The sequence below is a fragment of the Aquarana catesbeiana genome, linkage group LG10 (genome assembly GCF_042186555.1).
Source record: "Aquarana catesbeiana isolate 2022-GZ linkage group LG10, ASM4218655v1, whole genome shotgun sequence".
NCBI classification, from domain to species: domain Eukaryota; kingdom Metazoa; phylum Chordata; class Amphibia; order Anura; family Ranidae; genus Aquarana; species Aquarana catesbeiana.
This window is the reverse complement of record NC_133333.1, coordinates 206,806,750-206,817,815: the sequence shown is the minus strand read 5'-3', so window position 1 is coordinate 206,817,815 and position 11,066 is coordinate 206,806,750. Positions and strand designations below refer to the sequence as shown.

At 42.4% G+C, this 11,066-nt stretch overlaps 1 protein-coding gene across 1 annotated transcript in view; it reads right to left on the bottom strand.

The window, feature by feature from the left end:
- The window catches only part of UBE2M (ubiquitin conjugating enzyme E2 M), a 36,510-nt gene continuing 25,444 nt past the window's right edge, over positions 1-11,066 (bottom strand). The window contains exons 5-6 of the mRNA XM_073603195.1: positions 8,917-8,980; positions 1-719 (exon numbers count right to left, since the gene is read on the bottom strand). Of these exons, the coding sequence (XP_073459296.1) occupies positions 579-719; positions 8,917-8,980 (205 nt within the window). The 3' untranslated portion in view covers positions 1-578. The remainder of the gene's footprint in view (positions 720-8,916; positions 8,981-11,066) is intronic.

Below are 11,066 nucleotides of genomic sequence, written 5' to 3'. Positions count from 1 at the left end.
TTATTTTCTGTCTTTTAATAAAATTACGAGAAGAGACAATGGGTGGAAAATGCTGATCAAAACAGAAAATATTAAACAAAAACTTTTTAAGGCCACCGAAATTCTGAAATGACTTCACATGGGCTAAAGTAATTATGAAAAGAAATAAAAAAACAAAAAAAAAAAACTTTATAAACTAATTCAGTCACTGACGTTCAGAAATTTCTATGATGGCTAAAGAAAATCTTGGGAAAAGGTCATGGATAAATTATGAACCCATCAATAAATAGAAGCTCTGCGAGGGAGGGGGGGAGAAGGACGTGAGGTATTGAGAGCCAGGTGGTGGCGCTGTTGAGTACTGTAATATGTGCACGCAGTGCTCCCTCCCAATACAAAGGGATAGCAGCAGGACATGGGACCTTGCATAGGTCTATCCACATCGGGAGCTCCGCCCGGACTTGGTGGGCGTGGCTGTAAGAAAGGGGGAGGCGCTGTATGGATGAGCGACGGGAATAAGAGGGGGTGGGGGGGTTAGGACAGGAAGAGGAGAGAAGTAGGTCAGATGGGTGGTGGGTTTTGCACTCGGAAGCTGCAGAGTTTTATTTCAGGCAGCGCTCAAAGTAGGTGGATCCTATGTAGCCCCCCCGCATGGACCGCTGGACATTCTGTTCGAACAGGCGTCTGTTGTTTTGAAGAACTTCAGCGGCTTCTTTGTTTAATGGGTCTTCAGGGTTTGGCTCCTGATTAAAAAACAAACAAAAAAAAAAACAGACATTACAGTAATCAGGAAATAGACATCAGTGTAAAATGCAGATTCATCTCAGACTTTGGTCCTACTTTCGCTGCCTCAGAATTTTATGCGTTGTCCGCACACGTTTTAAACCACATTTTAGGCCTGAAGATGAACCGCTTGCCGACCAGCTGCCGTCATTATACTGCGGCAGGTCAGCATGATCCCGCGAGCCATCGTAGCTGTACGCCGGCAATCAGGATAGCAGGCGCGCGCACACGCCCGCTGCACTGCGGGGGTGCCGATGCTCGTGGCCAATGGTCGCAATGACCGCCGGCTACGAGCGATCGCGGGCACGATAGGCAGAACAGGTACGTGTGTGTGTTAACACACAAATCTCTCTTCTGTGAGGAGTGACAGATCATGTGTTCCTAATAGCTAGGAACCACGATCCGTCACTTCCTCTATGTCATTCCTCTACAGTTAGAAACACACACAGGGAACACAGTTAACCCCTTGGTCGCCACCCTAGTGTTAACCCCTTCCCTATCAGTGACATTTTTTACAGTAATCAGTGCATTTTTATAGCACTGATCGCTGTATAAATGCCAACGGTCCCAAAAATGTGTCAAAAGTGTCCGCCATAATGTAGCAGTCCCGGTAAAAATTGCAGATCGCCGCCATTACTAGTAAAAAAAAAAAATAATAAAAATGCTATATATCTATCCTCTGTTTTGTAGATACTTTTGCGCAAACCAATATACGCTTATTGCGATTTTTTTTTACCAAAAATATGTAGAATACATATCGGCCTAAACTGAGAAAAATTAGCTTTTTATAAAAAAAAAAAAAATGGGGATGTTTATTATAGCAAAAAGTATAAAATATTGTGTTTTTTTCAAAATGGTCGCTCTTTTTTTGTTTATAGTGCAAAAAATAAAAAACACAGAGGTGATCAAATACCACCAAAAGAAAGCTCTATTTGTGGGAAAAAAAAAAAAGACGTCAATTTTGTTTGGGTACAGCGTCACACGACCGCGCAATTGTTAATGTGACGCAGTGTGGAATAAAAAAAAATGGCCCGGGCATTCAGCAGCCAAATCATTCGGGGCTGAAGTGGTTAATCAAAACCCTCCAAATGTACACTTACCGGCCACTTTATTAAGTACACGTGTTTCATTTCTTGGTAACAGAAAATGCTAATCAGCCCACATGGCAGCAACTCAATGCATTTAGGCATCCAGACGCGGTGAAGACGACTTGCTGAAGTTCAAACCGAGCATCAGCATGGGAAAGTAAGGGGATTTAAATGACTTTGAATGTGGCATGATTGTTGGTGCCAGACGGGCTGGTCTGAGCATTTCAAAAACTGCTGATCTATTGGGATTTTCACAAAAAACCATCTCTAGGATTTACAGAGAATGGTCCAAAAAAGAGAAAATATCCAGTGAGTGGCAGTTGTGTGGAGGAAAATGCCATGTTGATCTTAGAAGTCAGAGGAGAATGGGCAGACTGGTTCGGGATGACAAGGTATGCAGGATACCAGTTTTGAACGCACAACACATCGAACCTTGAAGCAGATGGGCTACAGCAGCTGAAGACCACACCAGGTGCCTCTCCTGTCAGCTAAGAACAGGAAACTGAGGCAACAATTGGCACAGGCTCACCAACATTGGACAATAGAAGATTGGAAAAATGTTGCCTGGTCCGAGGAGTCTCGATTTCATCTGTGACATTCAGATGGTAGGGTCAGAATTTGGCGTAAACAACATGAAATCATGGATCCATCCTACCTTGTATCAATGGTTCAGGCTGGTGGTGGTGTAATGGCGTGGGGGATATTTTCTTGGCACACTTTGGGCCCCTTAGTACCAATTGAGCATCGTTAAACCACTTTAGCCCTGGAAGGTTTTATCCCCTTCCTGATCAGAGCACTTTTTACAATTCGGCACTGCGTCGCTTTAACTGGTAATTACGCGGTCATGCAATGCTGTACCCAAACACAATTTGTGTCCTTTTTTCCCCACAAATAGAGCTTTCTTTTGTTGGTATTTGATCACCTCTGCGGTTATTTTTTGTGCTATAAACAAAAAAAGAGTGAGAATTTAAAAAAAAACACAGCTATTTTTTACTTTCTACTATAATAAATATCCCCCAAAATGTTTTTAACTACTTCCATACAGGGCATTTTCACCCCCTTCCTGCCCAGGCCAATTTTCAGCTTTCAACGCTGTCACACTTTGAATAACAATTGCGCGGTCATACTACACTGTATCCAAATGAAATTTTTATCCTTTTTCCCCCACTAATAGAGCTTTCTTTTGGTGGTATTTGATCACCTCTGCGTTTTTTATTGCTTGTGCTATAAACAAAACAAGAGTGACAAGTTTGAAAAAACACAACATTTTTTACTTTTTGCTATAATAAGTATCCAAAATTTATTTTTTTTTTTTTAAACAAATTTTTTCCTCAGTTTAGGCCGATACGTATTCTTCTACATATTTTTGGTAAAAAATATCGCAATAAGCGTATATTTATTGGTTTGCGCAAAAGTTATAGCGTCTACAAAATAAGGGGATAGATTTATAGCATTTTTATTATTTTTTTTTTTTTTTACTAGTAATGGAGGCGATCTGCGATTTTTATCGTGACTGCGATATTGCGGCGGACACATATCGGACAATTCTGACACCATTCACATTTATACAGCGATCCGTGCTATAAAAAATGCATGGATTACTGTATAAATGTGACTGGCAATGAAGGGGTTAACCAGGAGGGGGCGTGTAGGGGTTAATGTGTTGCTAGGGAGTGATTCTAACTGTGGGGGGAGGGGATTCACAAGGGGAGGAGACCGATCGGTGTTCCTCTGTACAAGGAACACACCATCGGTCTCCTCCCATCTGACAGAACGTGGATCTGTGTGTTTACACACACAGATCCATGATCCTGCTCGGTTACCGGGCAATCGCGGGTGCTGGCGGACATCGCGGCCGCCGGGCACGTGCACCCGAGCGATCCGTCATATGACGGCGGCCCAGAACAACAGCTGCACCGTCCCGCCGTCATATGATGGCGGGTGGGCAGCAAGTGGTTAAAAAACAAAATTTCTTCATCAGTTTAGGCCAATATATGTTCTTAAAAAAAAAAATTGCAATAAAGCGTATATTGATTGGTTTGCGCAAAAGTTATAGTATCTACAAAACTATAGGAAAGATTTATGCCATTTTTATTATTTATTTTTTTCTACTAGTAATGGTGGTGATCTGTGATTTTTAGTGGTATTGCGGCAGACAGATCGGACACTTGACACATTTTTGGGACCATTGACATTTATACAGCGATCAGTGCTATAAAAATGCACCGAATACTGTGTAAATGACACTGGTAGGGTAGGGGTTAACACTAGGGGGCGCTCAAGGGGTTAAACATGTGTTCCCTCAGTGTGTTATAAATGTATGGGGATAGGACTGAGCAGTAGAGGAGACATTTCGCTGTTCCTTCTTACTAGGAACAAACGACACGTCTCCTCTCCTCTGACAGCACAGGAATTTGTGTGTTTACACACACAAATCGCCATGCTGGTGCATGTGATCGCCGGCCACGCGCAGCGGGCGTGCCCTGTGGCGGCTCTTAAAGGAACCCCGTATATATACACGGGGTTTCACGCAGCGGTGCCCTTGTGCCGCAGTATATGTACGCGAGCCGGTCGGGAACCGGTTAAATGCCACGGCCTACCTGAGTATTGCTGCTGATCATGTCACTCCCTTTATGACTACAGTGTACACATCTTCTGATGGCTCCTTCCAGCAGGATAATGCTCCATGTCACAAAACTCCAATCATCTCACCACTGGTTTCTTGAACATGACAATGAGGTCCCTGTACTCCAATGGCCTCCACAGTCACCAGATCTCATCCAATAGAGCACCTTTGGGATGTGGTGATGTGACGTGATGCCATAATTTCATTATGGACCAAAATCTCTGAGGAATGTTTCCAACACCTTACTGAATCTATGCCGCAAAGAACTAAGGCAGTTCTGAAGGCAAAAGTGGGTCCAACCCGGTACTAGCAAGGTGTACCTAAGTGGCCGGTAAGTGTATTTTCTGAAAGCAGACACCCAGGAAACATAACATGATTGGAGTTTGGTAAAATATAAATGATGATTTTAGCATCAGTTACCCAACATGTCAAACTTCTGTACACAATACTGTCCATAGGCGACACTTACAAAAATATAATACATAAATATATTTGCAGGTTAAAAAAAACAAACACAAAAAATAAAAAACCCCTACAATGTACAGTGTTCGTTCACATTTTCATTTTTTTCCTGAAACTACTCACTGTGGCAAGTGTGGCAATATGGAACGTGGGTAATATATGGACTCCCCTGAAGCATGCATTTAAGTGCATGTAGGGGGGGGGGGCTTAAAATGATTTTTTAGGTGCTCAAGTGTAGCCAATTTTTTTCTTTTTTTCCTAAATATATTGCCATCACAGGTTCTTTTTACCACCAGGGCACAATTAGACCTCTGAGGTCACTCCTGTGTTCCACTAAAGATAATGGAGCTTCTTCAGCCAAAACCAGAAGAGAAGTAACACACGTTGCTTCCGGGTTCTTTATAACTGGAGATCAGCAAATGGACATTCACACTGTCTTCCCTATTCCTAGACAACATCCAGCATGCCGGTCCTAGACCCACAGGTGGGATAGCAGAGCCTGGAAAACATGTCAAGGGTGTTGTGTGAGGGGGGGGGGGGGGGGTGAAGCACACAGGGATCTATGGAAGTAGCCGGGTTGCTGTGACCTGTAATTTTTACACACATTCCAAGCTACTGTAACTACTGGGAGTGCATGAAAAATAGGAGACAATTGTGGTGACAACTGTCTATTTTTAAAGTAGTTCTCTTACTTCCTGTCCCAAAGACAAAACAGAATGTTGGTATAATGCCCTAATGGGATACAGACAAAAAAAGCAAAACAGAACACAAAAAAAAAAAAAAAAAAAAAAAAAAAAAAAACCCCAATAGTAAATTCTAACCATTCCCTATCTATGCAAAACTACACAATCCGCCTGCATTGCATATCAAAGCTTTATGTTAAAAATAATAATGTTGATGGGTTGTGGGGGGGTGGAGAGGGCATCAGGAAGGCAAAATGTTAGCAGATTAAATGGCAGCTTTAAAGCGAATGTAAAGGCTGGAGGTTTTTCACCTTTATGTACTGTAGACATTAAAGGGGTAAACCTTGCGTTTTTTCACCTTAATGTATCGTATGCATTAAGGTGAAAACTTCTGTCACTGACCGACCCCCAGCCCCCACGCCGGAGATGCGCTCTTCCCCTCTCCCTGTTGTCTCGGCTCTTGATTGGATAGATTGATAGCAGCGCAGGCATTGGCTCCCGCTGCTGTCAATCAAATCCAATGACGTGGGCACCGGGGGGCGGGGCTGAGTCCTACATTAGGCGTCTATGGACGCCAAATGCTGGACTCAGGAGCGCTCCCGCAAGGTAACCCCCCCCTCGGGAGAGAGCTTCTCCAAGGGGGTTATCTGATGTGGGGGAGGAGCTACCAGCGCCGTCGGGGGACCCCAGAATTCGAGGATCGGGGCCACGCTGTGCAAAACTAACTGCACAGTGGAGGGAAGTATGACATGTTTGTTATTTAAATTAAATTTTAAAAAAACAAAGCCTTACAATCATTTTAAGGTAAAAAAAACCTTCTGTGTGCAGCTCCTCCCACACCCCTTCTAAAACTCACCTGAGCCCCTCTCGAACCAGCAATGTGCACATAAGCCTCAGCTGTCCTGGGACTCCCTCACCTCATTGGCTGAGACAGCAGCGGGATCCACTGGCTCCCACTGTTGTCAATTGCAGCCAGTGAGCCAATAAGGAGAAAGCAGGGTCGGGGGCGAGCCGTAGCTCTGTGTCTCTTATGAACTCAGAGACCAGGGATCAAGCACGCACCAGTGCCACCATTGCAAGCAGCTTGCTATTGGGGAGACTGGTCAAGGGGGAGCCAGGAGCGCCAGCGGGGGGACCCAAAAAGAGGAGGATTGGGGCTGCTCAAAGCAATGAGTTTGGCAAGTATGATATGTTTGTTGTTTTTTTTTTTTTTTTTTTTTAAAAGCTGAACCTTTAACCGGCTACCATACATATACTGCCGCAGGGCAGCCTGGCTGCGTGAAACAATGTACCTGTACGACGTTTCCTCTACCTGGGTCTGGGTAGAGTGCTGCTGGAGACCTGCCCCCGCTGTAATTGGACACAGCAGGAGCCAATCAGCGGGTCCGCCGGCCACCTGTGATCGTTCGTAGGAGAGGCAAAACGGCGGTCTGTAAACAATGCAGACCATTGTACTGTCACAGAGGAAAAGAGAGATCCGTGATTCCTGCTAATCAGGAACAAAGAGGTCTCCCTTCCTTCAGTCTATCCCCCTCCACAGTTATAAAGCATTCCCTAGGAACACACTTAACCCTTTGATCGCCCCTTCCCTGCCAGTGTCATTTATACAGCAACAGTGCATTTTTTAGCACTGATCACTGTATTGGCGTCACTGGTCCCCAAAAAGTGTCACTTAGTGTCCGATTTGTCCGCCACAATGTCGCAGTCCCGCTAAAAATCGCTGATCACCATTACTAGTAAAAATAAAAATGCCCTAAAAATATCCCATAGTTTGTATACGTGATAACTTTTGCACAAATCAATCAATATTACGCTAATTGGGATTTTTTTTTTACCAAAAATATGTAGTAGAATACATATTGGCCTAAATTGATGAAGAAATTAGATTTTTTTTTTTTTTTTTACATATCTTTATTGGATATGTATTCTAGCAGAAAGTAAAAAAATATATATATTTTATCCCCAAAATTGTCTTTTTTTATTTATAGCGCAAAAAATGTAAACTGCAGATGTGATAAAAAAAAAAAAAAAAAAAAAAAAAAAAAAAGCTCTATATTTGTGAGGGAAAAAAACGACATCAATTTTGTTTGGGTACAGGCTCAGCGTCGCACGGCCACGCAATTGTCAGTTAAAATAACCCAATGCCGTATGATAAGAAATGCCCTGGTTATTAAGGGGGTAAAACCTTCTGGGGCCGAAGTGGTTAATACCACCCCATTCACACCTATGCAGTTTGCTGTGCGTTTTCCATTTTTTACCGTGATTTTACTGCAATTTGCGTTTATGATTTTTTTTTTTTTTTTTTTAAAGCAAATTTTTTGTTGGGCAGATTCAAAAACGCGCTACATGCTTGTCGGCAGCTTCTCCATTGAAGTCTCAAAAAAAAAAAAAAAAGTCCCTGACCCTTTCCAAAAATGCATTGATGTGAACGTGTTTTCATAGGAATCCGTGTTAAAAACAATGTCCTGCGTTTCTGCAAAAAGTATGAAAAAAAACGCATTGGTGGGAATTGAGCCTTATAGAGTAAATCCACTTTTGTTGAGAAAAAAAAAAATAATAAAAAACATTTCCCTCTGGGTGACCAATGTACAGTGGATATAAAAAGTCTACACACCCCTGTTAAAATGTCAGGTTTCTGTGATGTAAAAAAAAAAAAAAATGTAATCAGCTCCCCATGTCACACATCAGGGTAATGCGATTATGCTGAAAAACGGGCCGCTTTGCCGCTATATTTGTATTGGATGTTTCCTGTGCTTCTTACTTTGTAAGGATGTTGCTTCCCCTTCAGCATTCAGGGTCTTCCAACTCCATGAGAGGCTTAACATGGAGGGGTAGGTTCGGCAGGGGGGGATGCAGCAAACAAATTACTACTGCAATCAACATGGGCCTGGAGCTGACCAGAAAAAAAGAACCCCCAAAATACTTACCCGAGCCTCCTCTTGATCCAGTGATGTGCACCAGTGCCTTGGCTCTCTGGGGACTCTGCCTCATCATTGGTAGAGTCCCCAAAAGAGCCTATTGTAACCTCTTGCTGACCATGCCGCACATGAGAGCGTGCTGACTGTGCCACCCCCCCAGCACAGCGACTGCGATGTCACAGACACCTCCCGGTCTCTCTTTATGATCGGCACCTGGTGGCATGGATATTGATCAGGATAACACTGCTGACAGTCAAACACAATCTGTCACACATCCCTGCGTTAAGATCCAGCTAAAGAGAGGGGCTGGGAATAGGTTAATAAATGTGGAAATTTCCTGCATGCTATTCAACCATTGCTGTACATCGCTCAATACTCACCAAGAAGAGATACTGCAGGCCATATATTATTGAATTTATCGTGAGTACAGGCTTCCAGTCCTCCCTGTAAATATAAAATTATGAGAATTACACACAAAGTACTCAGTCTGGACAATCCCAGCAACTAGATGGGCACATCATTCGGAGAACTAATGACCACAGGCACCTCAATAATAGGAAAACACGCTCTCTGCCTCCACCTGTCCGCAGGAGGATCTATTCCATATACAGTATAAGTCCTAGGAGGGCCCTGCTCGTTCCTGTGGTGGTGTGGTAGTAAAAATGAGGTTGGAATTGGGAAGAGGACTTTGTAGAATTTCTAAAAGCATCTTTTTCAGAAAAAAAAAATATAGACTGAAATGTGTTTTAGTGCACCCAAATACAATAGAACACCCATTTTGTGGAAAAATATAAAAGAGGAGGTTGTGTCAGGTAAACAGATACCAAACATATCAATCAACAAAACTGCCCAGCCACAAAAAGGCAAAAAAAACTGATACCCAAAATTGTCCTTAGGCGACCCTTTAAAAGGTTATCAATTTATAATTAACAATAAAACTGGCCCCAATATTGAACTCTTTGGTATGTACATGCATTTATTCCTCTACTGTGAACATTTTTTTTTTTTCCAAAAAAAAAACACTGACCCTAGAGTTACTTTATTTTTATTTATTTCAGGTACTTGTATAGCACCATCAATTTACGCAGCGCTTTACATATATATTGTACATTCACATGAGTCCCTACCCTCAAGGAGCTTACAATCTAAGGTTCCTAACTCACATTGATATACTAGGGCCAATTTAGACAGAAGCCAATTAACCTACCTGTATGTCTTTGGAGTGTGGGAGGAAACCCACACAGGCACAGGGAGAACATGCAAACTCCAGGCAGATGGTGTCATGGTCGGGATTCAAACCAGCGACCCATTTTGCTGCTAGGTGAAAGTGCTACCCACTACACCACTGTGCCGCCCTCACTCCATTGTTTGTGGCGATACCTCACATGTGGGGCAATGGAAGCAAAATGATACCCCAGCTCCACTGCCAGTATGATGTTCTATGAACTGTGATCCGGTGCTCTAGCCAGGACGTTGAGGCCCCAAAATGCAATACTTGAATCAGAAAAGGGCTGGCAACTCGGATGCTCTTGAATAAAAGTCCTTTATTGGGTTACATGGATACAGGGGTACAGGCTATGCTGACGCGTTTCGGCTAAGAAGCCTTCATCAAAGCATACATGTTTGATTTAAAAACTGATATTTATAACAGAGTAACCACTCCAAATAGGGCGGGTGCATCCTAATCAGAGCAATCAAAACAATTAAAAACACATGGAGAAAAGAAAGAGAAGCACAGCAGGCATATGAGAAACATATCATGAACAAATAAAGCATATATTTAAAATGGTGCGATAAATGTATCAAACAATGCGACTATGTTGAAAAATGCGATTATGTTAAAAAAAGATTTATATCTATCCTATCGTTTCTTGGTAGAAAGAAAACTTATGCCATCAAACAATATATAAACTGCAACTCTATATCGGTGGTATGTTACTCAGTGTAGTGCCTGCAGTCTACAATACGTTGGGTGCACTATACGCCCGTTGAGAGTTAGAATCTCGGCACATGTGACTGACACTACGAATGCTAAAAATATCTCAAATGTGTCAAAACATTTCCGGGAATTCCATCATGGTAATCTTGACTCTTTATCCTTTTTTGGTGCTGAACAGGTTAAAAAAACCCCAAGAGGAGGTGACACATATTTTGCTCAAGCGTGAAGTATGGTAGATACATACCCTCAATACTAGAAAACCGTATGGTTTGAACGATAGGATGGATATAAACTTTTTTTTTTTTTAACATAATCGCATTTTTCAACATAGTCGCATTGTTTGATACATTTATTGCACCATTTTGAATATGCTTTATTTGTTCATGATATGTTTCTCATATACCTGCTGTGCTTCTCTTTCTTTTCTCCATGTGTTTTTAATTGTTTTGATTGCTCTGATTAGGATGCACCCACCCTATTTGGAGTGCTTACTCTGTTATAAATATCAGTTTTTAAATCAAACATGTATGCTTTGATGAAGGCTTCTTAGCCGAAACGCGTCAGAGTAGCCTGTACCCGTGTATCCATGTA